Here is an 18,958-nt window from a genome sequence, read left to right as displayed (position 1 = left end):
CTCCTTCAATATGTCTCCTCTCCTTCTTCTACGTCCCTGTGATTGAAGCGGATTCAATAGGTGAATTCAATAAGGGATCATAGCGTTCACCTGGATTCACCGGGTCAGTCTATTTCATGGAAAGTGTAGACACTCCTAGTATTTTGTACAGTCGGTGTAAAACGCTGAGTGAGTCATACAGTTTCTTTGACACGTAGCAGCCTTTTTAAGAACTGAGCCCACCGGTTCAAAGTTCCAGGAACATTTGAGTTTGCTGTCTTGATGTTTTTACAGAAGCAGGCAGGCAGGGGCGTATTAATGTGACAGGTAGGATTTTAGGGTTATTAGCCTAATTCACAAAAAATACTTGGGGAATTCCAGCGGTATTTTCCTGTTCTCATGCGAAAACCTCATAACTCTAATTTTGGTGACTTTTAACCTCAACTGAAGGATTACGCGCTGCTTTATGGGTTGAGGGAGTTTTCCGACCTCTTGGGCTTTTGGAACCCTTTCAGACCCCCGTTGGACCTCAAATTGTGTCCTTACTTTTCGAATTAAACTGAAAAATACATGGCAGTCAAGCTAAAAAACAAGGCTGCTTTTCTTCGTTCTTGAAAACTCGGAGGCATCTTGGAGATTTTCATCCGACAGTGACAATTTGTTACGTTTTTGACCCCTCATCAAGGAAGTTCATCTTATTCTACCGTTGCGCTCTATCTCAAATATGAATGTAAATGTCTAATTGACTGACCCAGCCCCTGTCTTTCCTGCAGAGTACCTGTGGTTTGCCTGTAACTTTGACTTCTCGTCGTTCTGCGGATGGAACAAAGACAGCGGGACGGGGGCCGAGTGGCTCATCCAGACCAACGGAGCGCCCGCCGTCCACAAAGAACCAACGCTGGACCACACAGGTAGGAGACGGTTGGCCCTTATGTTCAGTGGGCTCATTTTCTTTAAACCAGTACCGCTCAACAGAAGCTTTAGGGCAGTGATTCTCAACGTGGGGCCTGGGGAGCACTGGGGGTCCTTGAGGGGGTTCCAGAGGATACCCCAGCAAATTGTTAAACTTCAGCATTACATCATTTACAAGAAGTTAACACAATTAGAGAATGTAGAAGAATGACCTTTTTGATGCTAGTTTCACTGTTATCTCTCTACCTACAATACAGATAGTCTTGAAATTCTGGGCAAAATCATATCTAGCAATAAGAATATTCTCAGATTTGGGTCCGAGAGACAAAATCTCATCAAATAGGGGTCCATGGCTCTAATGTGGACTAAATTAGGGGTCCTCGATATGAAAAAGGTTGAGAAGCACTCTTTGTGGCTCTTGTTGTTGCTAAGCAGCTGTTGAAAACCCATCTGAAGCACGGTGCTCTTTTGCTAGAAGTTGTAATAGTTTTAACTTCTACCTGTTAAATGCATGATAAACTCCTAACCCTAACCGCTGTTGAGAATTCACAACAGTGCCTCTTTTCCATTGGAACATAAGCAGAAAAACAAGCCAAGGCTGTGAGGAGAGATTCCCGCTGGACACGTAACCTTGTTCCTGTGGTCCGGGACAATCCAACAAATTTGTGAACATGGAAAGCTATATCTCAAAGCTACAAACCGCTGAACCCAGCCTGATTTGTGGTGTCATACTCATGTAGAGCCTGGAGCTGCTCCATTGACAATGAATTTTGAGACGGTCCGAGCCAAGGACAGAGGCAAAAAACTGAGGAGTGCCCAGACTTCTGCAGGCATAAACATTCTCAGAATCGTAAACAAGTCAGAGATTGTCATTCAGACCGCGCTCGTTTTTTCCTAATTTTTACAAGACCAAAATAACCGTAGGTAAGAGGGTCCAGAATCCTTACTGACGTGATTATGTGCAGTCCATAAAGGTTACATGAAAGATTGAGACAGGAAAATTATTGCTTTGTCCCACCGAAAGTAATCCCTCCAAATAGGGCTTTTATAGGAAGATTGCCTGAACTTTTAAATTGGAATCAGACTACAGTACAGTATCATCAGTGTGCAGGACTTTCTCTTGAACACAGTACATACTGATACACATAGTGCAAAAACAACAGGAACCTGCATACATATATAGTAGACTATAGATATCACTCTACTCAATAGAACAGAACTTAGGAATGCTTTGATCAGGCTTTCCATAATCCTTGAAAAACCTTGACAGTTTGATAAGGCCTTAAAAGATTTTGAAAATGAATGAAACACTTCATTTTGTATTAAAATATAGCACCGAAATTCATCAATCGTAGGATCGGCACTTCACATCCGGAGGAAAACCGTGTGATGGATATTTGTGTTGACGTAGCAGCAGTCTTGGAAATAATTTCACCATGATTTGTAGACTTGATTCTGACCAATGTCATGTCCAAAACATGCTGGTTTTGAGTCCTTGGATTTCACCCCAAAAAAAAACTTGAAAGTCAATAAAAAGTGAGTTGAATTTAATGTCCAAGTGAATGTAGAGTGTTTGTTTTATACTCAGTGATTAGCAGGGAGAGTTCATTCAGTCTGCTGCTGTACAGACAGACAGTGCAACACTTACAACAGTACAAATATACATTTAGCATTCAGTAGAATAAAATGAACTTCAGTGTATAACCAACGAATACTTTCTTTGTTATAATAGCATTTCATTGATGTTTTAATACCAAGTGACTATAATTAGGTGTGTGTTTTTTCAATAGCCGTTGCGTCAGAGAAACTGCATTACTGTTCTTTCTTTGAATCTATCATAAAAAGGTGAATTTCATGGAGGTAACATATCTGCAATTGTCTGAAAATACTGTTTACTAACTGCCAGCAGCCCTTATATCACCTCAACACAACACACACTCAGTTCTTACCTTGTGTTGCGCTGCCCCCTGCAGGCGGACCAGGGAACTTCATCTACATGCAGCTGAGTGACACAGAGACGGCAGGCGACGAAGACGAGGACGAGGAGGGGGAGCGGGCGGCGCGGCTGGCCAGCCTGCCCATCACGGCGCCGGACGCCGACCTGTGCATGTCCTTCTGGTACCACATGTTCGGCGAACACGCGGGGGCGCTGCACATCAAGCAGAGGAAGGAGGCGGAGGGGGGGCAGATCCTGTGGACGGTCAGCGGCCACCAGGGGAGCCGCTGGAGAGAGGGACGGGTTCTGCTGCCGCACTCCGGCGCCTCCTATCAGGTACTGTAAAGCATGTAACCGCAGTGTCCCGGGTCTGAATCTGGCCTGGGATCCTTGTAGAATGTCATCCCCCCCCTCTCTCTCTTCCAATCCTTTCTGTCTTTCTCAACTGGGAGCATCAAATAAATAAAAAGATCATCTTTAAAATGACATTCAAGCTTTCCCTGAGGCAGCCAAGTGTATTTTTAGTCCCGCCCTCCCCCTCATTTAAACAGTTTCCCACCCCGACTCCTGTCACTCATCTTGAAGTTCAAGTTCAAGTTTGTTTATTTATACAGCCCTTTATCACATGCATGTCTCAAAGGACTGTACAGAGAATGAGCCTAACTAGATCTAACCGATCAACAATCAACCACAGAACAGAATGATATAGGACAAACATCAGGAAAAGACACACAAAAGCAGATTTTAGCAAGACATAACAGCCTATCTATTCTGAAACAGTGTCTAGTCTGAAGCTGGGATGGCAAACACAGGCAAACTTCAATATAATTAAAAAAAAACACAAAAAAAAACAATGCAGCTGTTGACCGTGTCTTGAACGGGTCTTGATTGCTGCACATTTAGCTTCGCTGTTCTTTCATTTTCTTCCTGCTTTCCTACATTGTTGTTGTTGCTATGGTTGCTTTCCTGTGCAGTGGCCACTAGCCTCACCTTGATAGCCAGCTCACCTCTGGCCACGCCCACAACAATAGTATACACCCCAAAAATATCCCAAACATCATTAAAAATCCAATTTCAGGCAAAAGGGGGGATTTTGGCATGAACACACAGGCTCACAGACTGATAAAGACTGATAATTATAATATATCCTATTTATTTAATGCCATTTTAATGTCAAAAAGTTGCATATTGCAGCTTTAAATATGCATTATAGACACATTTGGTTGGTTGATTGGATGTATCTGAAAAAAATACAACATACCAACAAGCATCCAGCATCATAGCTACCAGGACGACACTTTGCAGTCATGACTTACTTCAGCTGTGCATCTAAAACTGAATGAAAGCACAAGGCTCACTGAGGCTGACTGTTGTTGTTGTTGTTGTTGTTGTTGTTGTTGTTGTGCAGGTGGTGGTGGAAGGAGTCGCAGACAGACGCAGCACAGGACACATAGCTGTGGACAACATCCAGATCATGGACGGACTCAACGCCGAGGAGTGCAAGGGTGTGTGACGGCAGCATTCTATTCTATTCTATTCTATTCTATTCTATTCTATTCTACATCCTACTGTACTGAACTGCAAAGGCAAAACAGCAGTAACTACTTTTTGAGTGTTTAAAAGGTCAAAGGTCAAGACTAGGGTTTAGATTTCATATCAGCAGTATACCCTTCTCTACTATACTCTACTGTATTCTATTCTATTCTATTCTGGCCCGTTCTGTACTGTAAGACGCAGAGGTGGGAACTCGAGTCACATGACTTGAACTCGTCAGACTCGAGTCACAATTTTAAGACTTTTTTTTTATTTTAAGACTTGAGACTTGACTTGACTTGGGTTCTGGTGACTTGGGACTTGACTCTGACTTGTACTCTGATGACTTGAAAAGGTTTCTAAAGTCTTGACTTGAGATCTTGTGTTTGTGTAAATGACTTTGATTGAAAGTGATGAGATTTGTTCCAGCAGACGACTGAATTTAAATTCTGTTTTCTGAATTTGTATGGAATGATTGAATTTATTGAAGTTGAAACTGATTATAGAAATCAAACTCATGATGCTCTTACCAAGTTTTTATCCTATTAAAACCATATTGCATTGAAAAGTCCTAGATATTTAGTTTTCTTTAAGATATTAAATTGATACTGGACTCTTGATTTGTTCTGACTTGGCTTGGTGTTCTACATTTAGACTCAGGACTTGACTTGAGACTTGTGCCTCAAGACTTGAGACTGACTTGGGACTCGAGCAAAGTTGACTTGGTCACACCTCTGGTAAAATGCGATCGCTGTGCCTCAATCTAACGAGGATTGGTTTTCTTTCCTCTAGATCCAGAAGCTCCTACATCTCCGCCGACTGAGATCTTCATCTTACGTACGTACCTCGCAGATTATCATTTTGTTGTTATGATATTTCCCTCCCTGAAGCGATATTTCATTTTGGTAGAATGTATTCTTTTTTTAGTGCACACAGCTCCACAGGAGTTCAGGTGCATTTGACCTCCAACATGAGCTGGGTGTCCGCTGGCATTCAGGTGTTTTCTCCATTTCTGCATAGTGAGAGTGGACAAATTACCTTGGTCAACATTGTATTTGTGTTAAATGAATGAAAGAAGTGAGTGATCATGATTTTGGATGCCCAGAATGGCCAGAATTGGTTATTGACCCTTCCTGAACTCTTATCTTTAGGCCTTAGTCCTTTGGATGAGAATAAAACACATACAGTTAATACCAGTATAAGACTCAAAGGATTGCTGTTTTGTTAGTTTTCTGTGACCCAATTTTCAACATGAGATCTTGTCTGTCTGTTCAAATTCGAAATCCAATTAGAAAGGCCGAATGGAAATGGAGAATTTTGATCAAATTTCCTCAGTATTGCAGGTTTTCATGCTGGTTTGAGGCAGAAAAGGTTTTTGTCGATCAAGAAATTATGTGATAAAAAAGTGATGGAAATGCATTTGTCGAGTAAATAATGATATAGCATGACAACTTGCCCAATACTAATAAATTCTTGAAGTACTCTCTCCTTTCTACATTCTCTGTTCTCTGTTCTCTGTTTATTCGTTTTAACCCAGCTGACAGAAACGCCCCTAATTCCCATTTTTTTGGGGACGAGATTTGAAACATTCACTTAAAAGTCACCTGACAGTTGAATGGAAACATAACTCGTGTCCATACTTCTCTCTCTCTCTCTCTCTCTCTCTTTATAGCCATGGACTCCTTCCCCCAGGAGACCAGCGAGCTCGGCGGTCCGGGCAACATGCTGAAGACGCTGGACCCCATCCTCATCACCATCATCGCCATGTCGGCCCTGGGCGTCTTCCTGGGCGCCATCTGCGGCGTGGTGCTGTACTGCGCCTGCTCGCAAGGCAGCATGACGGACAGGAACTTATCCGCCCTGGAGAACTATAACTTTGAGCTGGTGGACGGCGTGAAGCTAAAGAAGGACAAGATGAACGGACAGAGCAACTACTCAGAGGCGTGAGGGGGAGGCGGGGCGGGGCTCCGACGCTCCGGGAGGACACTTAAAATGCAGCCAATCAAGCGGGAGGAACCGGGGGGCCGAAGCCACCGACGGGACGGCAGGGCGGGCTGGAAAAAAAAAAACGATTGAGCCGATGTAATTTTTTTCTCAGGAGCTGCAGTGGAAGGGACTGACCTGTAGGGGGCACTGTGTATAAAGAATCTGTACAGCGAAAAAAAGAAAAACTAAGGATTATATTTGTTTTTTCGGCGTGCTTTGTTGATTTCATGTAATCACATGCTGGTGTTGAGACCAATTCAGATGAAAGTATTTATCGTTTGTGTACTTTTCCGGAAAGATAAGAAGATTTGAATTTTTGTTATTTTTTCCGTTTTTTTTTTGTTTTTTTTCAGAGGTCATTGTTTCACAGAAAGAGCAGAGAGTGTGAACTTCGATTTGCTATCCTGATATCTGGCTCTTAAGCTGGCCATGATACGTCCCTGTGTATGTGTGTGTGTGTGTGCGTGTGTGTGTGTACATGTATGTGTTACATTCACATACATCTGGATATATGGAGTGTATGTGCCATTTGGTGTGTGTATGTGTGTGTGCGTGCATTACATTCATGTTGATCTGTATACATGAACTGCATGCGTCTTTCAGCCTGTGTGTGTGTGTGTGCGTGTGTGTGTGTGTGTGTGTGTGTGTCCCGGCCCCGTTGACCTGTGTCTAGTTCCGACAGTGCCTTTTTTTTCCTCAAACTTTTCTGTTGCCTTGTTTTCTGCTGGTTGTTTTCTCATCAAAAGCAGCGCGTTGGCATCGGCTGGCATTACGTCTGGGGTTCCTACACAAGTCTGGAAAAGTCTGGAAAATTAATTTGACACTTTCCAGGTCTTGAAAATATTTGGAATTGCAAAAAAAAAGTCTGGAAAGTTTAGATGTAGACCAACTGCTATCATTTCACATATTGTGATATTTGTTGGTATGGAGAACAATCTTCAGCTTCAGATCTATATTCCCTAGATGACACTGTCCAAAAATGTTAAAAATCCAGTCAAGACGTTTTAGGAACATTTAGGGTCTGGAAAGGTTTGGAAAAAGTTTGGCTTGGACTTTAGAAGTGGAAAATGTGTAGGAACCCTGAATGCCTCCGCTTCATGGCACATGACACATCCAACATATTGTACATAGGTTTTAATATATTTGAGCGCCCTTTTCTATAGAAAAAGACACAAGTGCTGCAGTATCCTTTCTGTGACCGAATCAGAATCACTTCATTCAACAAATTCAACAAATGTACAGGAATTTTGTCTCAACATTAATTTGAACACAAATGTAAACAGACAGAGACAAAAAACCATTGTGTCTCCGGACTGGAGAGCGTTTTCTTCCTTTGGTTCCGGTTGCCGTTCTTACAGTGTTGCCCGGGGAGGACGAGGGTTTTTAGATGGTGCTAATGGCTTTGAGATTACGGAGAAATGCCTCATGGGACGTTGAGTTTTTGTACAGGGTAAAACGGAAGACTGCGTTCAGTGCAACCAAGAGACTGACAGCATGCTGGGGACGGAGCGTCGGGATTGGCTCTCCCAGAAATCATTTGTATGCTGACGTGACTCGGCAGTTTTCGACCGGCACACCATATGACTGTTAAACCATTAAGTCGAGGCTTGGCCGGTGGTTTGGAAGACTTCAAGTGTCCGACTTCAGGTTCCTGGACTGCTGTTTGCTCGTCATCGGAGTCTCCAGCAGGAATATTGTCCTGGGAAGGCGGGTGGGAAGGCTTCTGAAGCTGACTGGTTGAAAGAAAACCAAGGCACAGATACAAGAATCAATGTTTGTCCTGACAGTACTGTTTGTAATTTCCATCGATGTATTTCCAGTGTTGACTATCAGAAGAGAAACTTGTGTCATTGCCTTTAAATGGGCATGAAGTAATCTGTTATCTTTATCGACCTCTGTGGGCGAGCAGTAGGAACTGCAGCAACATCGATACAACTGATCTCCTCCTCCGCCTGTAATTGGCACAACCCTAACCCTAACCCTAACCCTAACCCTAATAAAGTCACATTTTCCCAATAGAGAGGAGTAAGCTAGCTAATTAGAGCAGAGATCCGACAGAAACCGTACACTGAAGAGGTGATATATCATCATGTGAAATACTGTAATAATAACAAAACTGCTTTGTCATTTGCTTTTTTTGGCTTGAGGCTTTTTAGCCTTTGCAGCTGAAATATCCCCCCCCCCCCCACTCCTGTAGCTCCCTCTCTGCAGGCTTTAAATTGAAGTTTTGAAAGACAGAAATCTCAGCACCTAGCCAACCGTATCAACCCCCCCACAGATACAGTATATTATGGTCATCTTGTGATATGGGGCAGTCAAATTCTTCCTTACTGACCCTTCAAGTTGGATGAAAATGCAAAATATTCAAAAAGTCCGCAGTCAGCAAAAATTGGGAGAAGAAAGTTTGTCCCAGTGTGTCCCGTTACACTGCAGTGGGGGAGGTCTCTCTGTCCGGTTTAATGTAGCATTATGTGGCATCATGTGAGTTCAAAATGTAAAGTGAGACTGTAAGTCAGTGATTGATATAGCATTCATTTTGTTTCTTCAGATATAAACCTTCTTAAGGGAAAGTTTTTTTTTGTTTTCCCTTCCTGGATTGGTTCAATTTGATGCCACCTCTGCTCACTTTCACCTCAGCAATGAAAGTTAGTAGCCAATCAGATTGCTGTCTGACTCACCGACTGAGTGAACACCTCCAATCAAATTAAAGTCCTCTGACTTCCATTGCTATAAATAAATGGGACGCTTGTCATTGGTTCTTAAACCCCCCCGCTGGCTCACTCTGCTTTGTTTTGTCAGTAAAATATAAAACGCATGTTTGTTTACAGCAAATGTCAAGAATATGGGTCATCAAACTGTGGGTTCAGTCTGACTTTAAAGGGATAGAGGCAGACAGTAATGTGTTTCCCAGACATTATTAGTTCTCCTGCCCCTTTAAACAAGAAAGGATGCTGCAGCACTAGAGGTGAAAACAATGTTGCACTGATATATTTAAAAAAATCTATGTGTTTATGATGTTGATTTATGAAAAGAGAGAAAGAAAGAAGGAGAAGACAGTGTTATTGTTGATTCTTTTTTTTAACATGGTTTCAGATGACATGGTATAATTCTGAAATGTACAATTTACGGAGATGTTTTTCATTCTCGAAAAAGCTTATACGCGTCTCTTTGAAACGTAACAATTTTATTTACTTGGTATAATATCACCTTGTGTTTTTGTACTGTCACTGATGTACGTGCCATTGTTTTTGTTTTTTCTTTCTATGACGAAAAAAATGTTTTATTTTCAGTACTGCTTCTGTAATTTTGCTGTCTCAGATCTAGAAAAAAAAACAAGAAAGGAAAGAAGGAAGTAAAAAAAAAAAAACTAAAAAAAAACATGGAAAAGCAGTGAGGCCTTAAGTGACTAAAAGTATTGTTTGTACTTTAACTTTCTGGTCAGCACCCAGACTCATCCGTCTCTGTTGTCTCAGACTCTGATCATTGACTACTACATTCCAAAGAATTGGATCAAATAAATGTTTTAATTAAGACTCGTTCCACTGGTTTTCTCCGCCTCAGAGAGAATGGTTTGTAGGAAATGATCGTCATCAGTCTGGCTAAATATTATCTGTGGCAGCATTGTCTAATGCCGACAAGACAAAACCTCAGAAACAGTCTTAATGGTGGATTGACGTTCCTATTAAGTGTGTATGTGTGTGTGTGAGAGAGAGAGAGAGAGAAAGAGAGTGTGTGTATGTGTGTGTAAAGTAATCTGCATTTCAAGCAACCACAACACGCCATAACACCCTTTGAACACCAGGTGGCGGTATTGTTTCTACTATTTTTATTTTCTAACCCTAACCAGAGACACAAACTCAATGCATTTTCCTAACTTTTCCCCTAAAACCACCTCTGCTTTGAGCACGTTTACAACTATTAAAATGCAATATTCAGGTCTGGTAAGCAATCTTTCGAGGCAGATATATATATCATGTGAGATGAAGCCGTGTGGTTAGGGTTCTGGTGAGGTTTCCTGCCCATCATGCATGCTGTGCCACTTTCCCATACCCTGCTGGTTTCACTGTCTGTGGCTGAGCTCTTTTACTGTCACAACTGTCAAAACCCCAACCGCTTTTCAAAGTGAAACAGGTTAACAATCTTGCCACCTTTTTCATGACCGCAGTGACACAACAGCCACCATGTCAGTGTGAAGGGTAAAAAGATGTTCCACATGACAGAGATAAAGCTAATGGGAATACTCACTGATGTAAGAAAAGTAGAAATATTTGTTGTGTTTTTGAGAATGCAGCACACATGATTTAACGCAAAACTGTACTTGGTAGAAACGCAGCAGTCACGCCTATAGGTGCATGAAACTTAAAGGATAATACCAGTGTTTGTGCCAATCATCATGGTTGTCCCTCTCTTTAACATTATTACTGCTGCCGTCTGCACACTGTCAGCATAGTTGGCGACATAAGGGCTTTTCCTTAATTTGCGTTCTTGTGTCCTCCATACATTTGATGGCAGGAGCATGACCGCAAAATAAAAGAACGCCGAGGACAGAGAACAGGTGAAGATCCAGGAAGTGTACTTGCCGAACGAGGATGCATCGGACGGTGATTTGGCCGTCGAGAACGAACGCGAAGCTAACAAGATTCATTGCGAGAACGACACATCATGTCCAAACAGAGCTGTGGGAAGTTCACCGTCTCCAAGACAAACCTGGGAAGATCGTTCTCCGCAAGGACACAACTTTTGACTTGGAATTCTTGGATTTGATATTTGGCCCATGTCTCTTTATTCAGGGCTAATTTGTCTTCATGGTAGTGAGACATGGCGGAGGTTTTTTACCCCCTAGTATATCTGAGTTTCATTGCAAAACCAGATACACCATTTGAAAATATTAACATCTGCTCCTCCAAAATGGCAGCTGGCATGAAAATAGAGCACATTACAGGTGGCTGTTAAAGTTATGACTCATATTAAAACCTTTACTCATAAAATAGTTATGAGGCAAGAATTAGCTGTAGTTCTCAAATATTGACTCGTGTATTGCAGGCTGCACAATTTTCCCAAATGAACATGAACGAAATTGAATGAATGTTATTTGCTGATCGTTTATTCGTCTAGAAAACATCTGGAAAAACCTGTAAATCCATGAACTGAATGGGCTAAGGAGCTGTACATGGAAGCAATATCGTTTTTATTAACAAAACACGCGCTCTTAAAAATGCTCATCAACTTGATTTCTGAAGTCTTTCTCTGGCGTTGGCAGGTACACTGGTTACTGCAGCATAAAGCAGAATATTTGATTTTAAAAGCACACAACACTTGACAGCTGGTCAGTTAATTAATTCATCATAAGCATCAATAATTAAGTAGCCTATTATCTTTTCTAGTGAGTACTAATGAGGACTGGGAATAGTCCAGCTATCCCTATCTTATTAAAGGTGCTTAGTATAAGATTTTAGCATTAATAAATCATTAGCACGTTAATTTTAAGACATTAGTATTAATATGGTACCATCACCAAGAAGATTGACAGCCTCTACTCTGCATTTACATTGTGAGCCACCAGATTGGATTTTGCAGGGAATCTGCTGGATTGCTTTATGGCACAAAACAGGAAGAGGGCGCTGTTCTTCTGTTCTTCCAGGGCAGACAGAGCTAAAGCTTTCAGAGATGCTGGCAGCAGACGGTGGAAGGAAGGAGTGAAAGTGACTGATGAACTGAAAAATAACTTCCAACATGTTTAATCTCTCCAGTAAAGACAAGGACATGGTCTGTTACGACAGACATATTTTGAGGTCGGAAAGTTAGCCACCCCCCTAGCTAAGCTTGAGTTAAGAATTTTGTTGTTATGGCAACGAGTCGGCCTAAATGTCAGAGTGGGAAGTTTAAATACTGAAGCTATTTCATACAAGACAGCAAATCTTTGTTTTTTGGAAAGAGCCTGAAGAAGAGAGAGAGTCTTTAGAGACAGAAACAAGCCATTAGAGATCTACAACAATAAAGAAGTAGTAGGAACAGGTAAGTATAAGTGTCTATAGCAAGTTTGACTTATGGTCACATTTAAGTCTAAGACTAGTATGGCCTATAGGTCTATCTTTATGTAACTCGCCCCTGATTGGGAAAATCTTAAAGGGGAAAGTGAGTAAGTGACACTCTCCCCTGCCTCAACAGTTCCCACCAAGGTGCCCTTAAGCAAGGCACTTAATTCTTAAAATGCTCCAGTGAAACTGTTCTGTGACCAATAGTAGAAGACTGTGGTTATCCTGGGCGGGTGTGGTTATCCTCCCAGGTGAGAATGTGTATAACTGTATGAATGTGAAGCAGGGCGTTGCTGAAAAGCAGCATGCGTGCTCAGCAAACCCTCCCTGCATGGATTAAAAACGGTATGTGGTGGGATGAGTGTGTGGTGATGTAAACCAGTAAAATGGAGAGGATGACTTCATCATATGCTATTCGGCCAGATGGGGGCATCAGCTGACACAGCTGCTGCATACAGTCACCATACAGTTAGACCTTATATAGTGACTATAGAGGCTAAATTTGGGAAGCTGGACGTCAGTCTTAGTTCCCTCGCTGGTTCACTCTTAAATAAGGAAGTGTCATTTTCAACACATGTGTCTAGTTTGGGACAACAAACATGTAATAATAACAGTGTAGTGAGTCAATATGTGTTTCAATTAATGTTGTTGGATCAGGGCTTTTTAAATTTAGACTATTTCCCATGTCATTTTATGCATGTTCATGTTGTTCTACTGTTCTACATGTTGTGTTATGTTGACTTTTAGATTCTGTTATCCGGTTCAGTTGTCTCTGCTTGTCATCTTGTCTTTGTCAATTTTTCAGCAAATTGTTTGTTTTGAGGAGAGACATTTTTATAAACCCCTTGTTTTTTTAATCTCACCTGCACATTTTCTCATTTTTAGTGATTTTTTTTATCATTGTAATTTATTGCTTGCTAAAATAACATTATGTTAAAACTACCAGAGACAACTTTTCCTGTGTCCATATGAAGAGGGAGAAGCTAAAAGTCACTATGCAGCGGATTAATACGTGATTGCTTACCTGAACTAGTTCCAGAAGTAAACCTTGCTACATCAATATTGAGTTCATAATAATTCATTTTTTTAATTATGAATTTATGAGTCTATATAAAAAAACACCTAACACCTTTTTATAACCAACAGGCCAGTCTTGTTACTTTAGATAATTCTAGTTAGGCTACTTACTTTCACTCAACATAGTGTACTCTAAAGTGTTAGCATGGAGCACCAGATCCAATGATCTACAGGGACATTTGGATAATTTTGGTGTTTATGTTCTCATCACTTAACAGGTTGAGCAACGGGCCAGGCTCCCAAAAACTTTTAAAACAATTCCTTTAAGCCAGCTACAACTGTAAAATAGTTGCTTTAGTTTAAATGAACAAACAAATCTCAGTAAACTAACAAAGGGAAGCTTCCTGTCTGATTAAAACAGACGCCTCTGAACCACTTTTACTGTTTTATTGAAACAGATTAATATCTTAAGGCCACATTTCATTAGATTCAAGATTGTGTGAAGGAAAGTGATTTAAAGCAGTAAGCTATAAGCAACTCATCAGTATCAAACTTCCTGGGCTTGGCATTTGTCTGGTGCTTGTTCCTTATCTCAATGAATCATTCTTGCTCATAGTTCTCAGTAAGGCTGGAAGTCCTCCAGAAGTGGTTTGTATGCATCATCCACTGTGGTCTATTCACAGTAAGGGACTTTACTGTCAAGTCTCCCTTAGAATTTAATATTTTTGGCCTACGCAATTGTAGTAGAGACCTGTTTTCATTTTAGTGTTCATCACATACACAGAGGATATGGACAATATGAACACTGTTTTACCAAAAAGGTCTATAATCAATATTTGAACCCTTAGACTGAATGGTGTGTGTGTGTGTGTGTATGTGTGTGTGTGTGCGCGCACGTGCGTGTCTGTGTGTCTGCCCTAACAAAAACAATATCCCTATAAAATTTCTGTAGGGACTTAATCAATCTGACTTTGGTAATCAATAGTGAGTTTAAAGTAACCATATCACACTTTGTGGTAGCCTATTTTTTTCTCCTATGGCATCACTATAATATTCCTATAATATTTGTATATGGACTTATAGGGAATGTTCTTACAGTGCTCAATAATGAGTATATAGTACTTTATGGTATTTCTTTATCTTCTATAGTTTTACTATTATTATAGGATTTTCAGTGTATTTTCTTTACCTATATTGTGCAAATCTGTTAAGTTTGATTTTTCATATATGTGTGTATGCACGTGTGCGTGTGCGTGTGTGTGCGTGTATCTGAAGTGTGAATGGGGTCAATTCACCACCGCGGGGTTGAGGACGGGTTCACGGCTCTCCGGTGTGTTTGTTCCGTTGCCCTCCAAGTGCCGCACCACTTCCTGTGTGGGCGGGTCTAGATTATTTGTTGAAGCGAGGAGGGAGGGGGGGTGAGAAAAAAAAAAAAAAAAAAGACTAACCAGAGGCGACTGTAACGTGTTCGGGCGAGCTGGACTCCTTGCCCCTTACCTCATTTTTTAGCATTACATGTATAAATGTTCGCGTTTTTTGTAAGATAACCCTCATTTGAATTCGGAACGTTACGTATTTGACAGTTGGGAGCGGTGCGGTTTGCTGAGAAATTAGCTTAAAAAAAAAAAAACGGACCCTCATACAGTTGTAGTCTTCGTCTCAATAACATCGTTTTTATTTCGTTAAAGGAGGATACTCTGTGGGCGCAAATGTTGCTCTGAATCCACGGAAGAGGACAAAATACCGGAGAGCACAAGGTGAGTTTGTTGTTTTAACCCAGATTTACTGACGTTTTCACCAGTCTGCCATGTTTTAGGGCGACTGGAAGCACAATGTAAACGACAAAAGGGGAGAAGGAAGGAATGCATCTCTTCAGGGGGAAAGTTTGGGTGTGGATTATAGCGGTCGAAAGACAGTCTGTTTAGTCGTTTTTCTCAACAGAGTCTATCCAGTAATGTTTTTCAACAACAAGGCCTGTGAGATGCGGTGTTGTGTGTGTATTTGAAGGTCATAAATGTGTGTTTTCCCCCCCTAAAAAACTCTCCTTTTCGGCTTTGTACAGAAAGTAGGCCATAGAGCCGCTTTGTATGACCGAAGAGGGCAGTATGGGTGGTTAAAGCTGGTGAGGTTGTATGTAATGTATCAGGATAACCATTTCAACATTGTTTATTTCCCCTCATCCTAATGTAATACATTGGCTTTTAAAACAGCCTACTTGGTGTTTCAGTGTCAAAGCTAGCTTTAACCCTACTGAAAAATCACTAAAATATTCCTTAAAGGGACTTCCACGCTTTCTGTGGTTCTCAATAGTGAGTTTATAGTGATCTCCTATCTTATAGTGTTACTGTAATATTCCTATAGTGACTTAAACTGTGTTTGTGGCACTCAACAGTGAGTTTATAGTGACTTTACAGTATTTTTTATCTCCTATTGTGTTACTATAGGATTTTCTGTGGTATGATTTTGTTGACATACTACCTTCTTCTTCTTCTTTGCTGTGACACTCATATAGCATCCTTTTCTAATATAGGCTATTGCAGGATCTGTAGTTCTTTTACATAAAGGAATAGGGGACAAGTTTTACATCGCACAGACATGTAGGAGAGCACAGCAGCTTACGCCAAATGAGAAAATGAGGACTTGGGTGTTTTCCAGAGGAATTGGGCAGGGATGGTGTCTGAACCGTTCTGATTCCTGAAATGGCTGTCTGAAATTATGAGCCACTAATGATTTTAAAAACCACCAGTCTGATCCATTTTGTCTCCCTGGAAAGTGAGGAACATCTTTCAGTCTGGTATTCTTTGGGAAGTGACAGTTAAAGCGTTTGGGTCTCGTTGTCCGTCCAGGACGTATTCCAAGTTTGGCACAGAGTCTCTGCAAATCTTTTAACATTTGTTTCTACTATTTTTCTCTTCTAACAAAGAGTCTACACATGGAGGAAGACTTAAGTGACATCCCTGTTGAAAATCACAGTACAGGATACCCTGAAACAGACCACAGCTTGACCCCAGTCTGGTCAAAACTGCCTTATGGACTGAATAAACTGTGGTTGGGGATACAGTTAGACCAGGACGCATTACAACAAGCCAGATCGGTTAACCAGAGTCTCTTGTTCAGCCTTGCCCGCAGCTCTGATTCAGGCCGGTTGACTGTGCAGTATGTAGGCCTGACAAGATGGGTCTTGCCTGCCTCGTTCTCTTCCTGTAAGAAAACTTTATAGCCTGAGGGAGTGATTTTTTTTCTTCCCATGAATCCAAGAAGAAGCTTGCTGCTCGGAATGGTTTGTTGAACTGCGTGAAAGTAGTAATCCGCGCTCGCCACGCTCTTGCCGCAAGGCCTAATTTAGTGACGGGGGGCTAAAATGGCTCGGTGTAATTACTAGCCTGTCTTGGCTTATAGACAACATCATAATCACATAGCAACAGCGCCGTATCGAGGTGTGAAGTCGCATGTGTCTTTGATCTTGGACAAAATGTACAGATCACATGGATACATACAGTATAGGCAACACCAGGCTTTGTAATTGTAGACTTTAGGGGAGACGTTTTGCTAGAGCCACTCGCCCCCACCTGCCCCCCCCCCCACAAAGCTCACTGAGTCACTTCCCTTGGTTACATTGTTTTGGTGTTTCAGCACAATGGCGCCCGGGTCGGCTAGGAGTGTCCGGTGCAGTATGAGTGGTCATTCCCCATGCTGCTGTCAGCCCTTACTCAACACCGGGCCTTTACCCCCGGCAGGCCAGATATGAGTCATGGATGACAGGCGTAGCAGCGTGGGAGGGGGTGGGGGGTGGAGGGTGGAGGGGTATGTTGGGTGTTAAAGGGACGGGGGGGTCATGTAGAGTTGGGCGACATATCAATATAGTATCAATATCATGATATCAGACTAGGGATCCTCTGGGATTTTGGGTAGCGTAATATCATGATGTAGCTTAAATGTTGTCTTTTCCTGGTCTTAAAGGCTGCGTTACAATTATCTTTTGCCGTTAGGCCTATACAATTTTCTGAACTTATTTGACTGTTCTAGCTGAGTGAAATTAGCTGTTCTCCATCATATCCACATTGGCTTACTAATGCTGGTTTTCTGTGTAAATATCTTCTGAAAAGCACCAATAGTCATCCCCAAAATATCGTCACATTATCGATATCGAGGTACTGGGTCAAAAATATTGTGATATTTGATTTTGTCAGTATAGCCGAGCCCTAGGGTCATGGTTCATATCCTTCCGGCCCCCTCCCATGTATTAAGGCCTGAATTGGAGGCAGATACCTGGAAGTCCTCACAGCAAAGACATGAAAACTGGAGAACTACTGGAGAAGGTGTAACTGCAAGCTCTTACACTTGGTCAAACATTTATCAGAGCCAGGACGGCGCCTAACGTTTCACCTCAAGGTCATCTTTAGGAGTGCCAATGTGTGGCCGGGGTTGGGTCCTTACCTGGAACACACGCATATCTGCAAGAGAAAAAAAAAATCCAGGAATGAAGAAAATATGTTTTCTCATTGATTGAATCTTTTTGTTTTTATCAGGTAGTCTCATAGAGATCAAAATCTCTTTTTCAAACGAGATCTGAGTCTGAGAAAACGTGCAAAGAAGAAAGAAAATGACAGACAAGTCAGTCAGACATACCAAAAACTTTCGAAACAACAGAGATAGACTATATGAGACTATAATAATCAACAATCACATTAATAATCAAGAATAAACAATCACATTAATCAAGGCAAATGTTAGAGATTAACACATTAAAACATCCAGGAGAACAAGAGAGTCTAATTTCAAAGCCCTTTGCAAATGCAGCCTTTCCAAGTTCTGTATTTATGTGCAAAGTACCTTAACTGACCAGCCTTGTGATCTGGTACTGTAGTTACTGGATTTAAAAGCAAGAAGAGAGGATGGCCAGGTATCTTCTGTAATTCTTAACAGGTTTCCAGGGCCAGGAGGGTCACGAAACTCACTCAACACCTAAATGACCGTGTAAACTCTGAGTGAGAAGTGGAAAAAACACCCAAATTGCAGTTACATAGTTTTTCCGCGACATAGTATGGTACTTGTTAAGGTGGAATGCGTTATCTCATCTCTCTGAGAAGGAGGGTTGTTAGATTGGGATCTCCACCGGCCCCATGTGACAGACGAGCCCCAAACAAGTCGTTCTACAACGTCAAGAAATGAAAGAAAAAAAATGTACAGCAGTAAGGATTTAACCCATAACAGAATCAGAATCATGTATGAGGAATTGACTTGGTGGATACGTACATGCACAACACAAAACCTGTAGCCTAGGTCTATATGCATGTCAAAATTATCTACAATAACACAAAAATCCCTTCTGCCTCTCTCCTTAGCTCTTATTTCTCTTCTAGCATGATAGCGGAAATGTTGTCTGGGCGCTGTGGTTCTGATTTTGGCACTCCTGATTTGCCTAAAATGCAAAATGTAAAGTCAGTCACTTGTTTCCTTTGTGTTCCTTGGTGTAAAAACCATAGACAGAGGCAGACTTCACCTGCTAAACAGGGTCTTGTTGGACAGGACTTAAGCTCAGTATCACATCAACCCTCAT

General features: G+C 41.5%; 3 protein-coding genes across 3 annotated transcripts in view; 2 read left to right on the top strand and 1 right to left on the bottom strand.

Annotated features, from left to right (window-relative positions):
- The window catches only part of LOC139909063 (neuropilin-1a-like), a 76,732-nt gene extending 70,425 nt beyond the window's left edge, over positions 1-6,307 (top strand). The window contains exons 14-18 of the mRNA XM_078287638.1: positions 753-890; positions 2,865-3,163; positions 4,236-4,332; positions 5,153-5,197; positions 6,033-6,307. Of these exons, the coding sequence (XP_078143764.1) occupies positions 753-890; positions 2,865-3,163; positions 4,236-4,332; positions 5,153-5,197; positions 6,033-6,307 (854 nt within the window). The remainder of the gene's footprint in view (positions 1-752; positions 891-2,864; positions 3,164-4,235; positions 4,333-5,152; positions 5,198-6,032) is intronic.
- crema (cAMP responsive element modulator a) overlaps positions 1-15,891 on the bottom strand; it is a 492,677-nt gene extending 476,786 nt beyond the window's left edge. Inside the window, exon 1 of the mRNA XM_078287567.1 lies at positions 15,870-15,891. The gene's annotated coding sequence lies outside the window, so the exon portion shown is untranslated. The remainder of the gene's footprint in view (positions 1-15,869) is intronic.
- The window catches only part of LOC139915883 (integrin beta-1-like), a 34,413-nt gene continuing 30,373 nt past the window's right edge, over positions 14,919-18,958 (top strand). The window contains exons 1-2 of the mRNA XM_071904660.2: positions 14,919-14,963; positions 15,089-15,155. The gene's annotated coding sequence lies outside the window, so the exon portion shown is untranslated. The remainder of the gene's footprint in view (positions 14,964-15,088; positions 15,156-18,958) is intronic.

The sequence above is a fragment of the Centroberyx gerrardi genome, chromosome 13, assembly GCF_048128805.1.
Source record: "Centroberyx gerrardi isolate f3 chromosome 13, fCenGer3.hap1.cur.20231027, whole genome shotgun sequence".
Taxonomy (NCBI): Eukaryota; Metazoa; Chordata; class Actinopteri; order Beryciformes; family Berycidae; genus Centroberyx; species Centroberyx gerrardi.
This window is presented reverse-complemented; position numbering and strand designations above follow the sequence as displayed.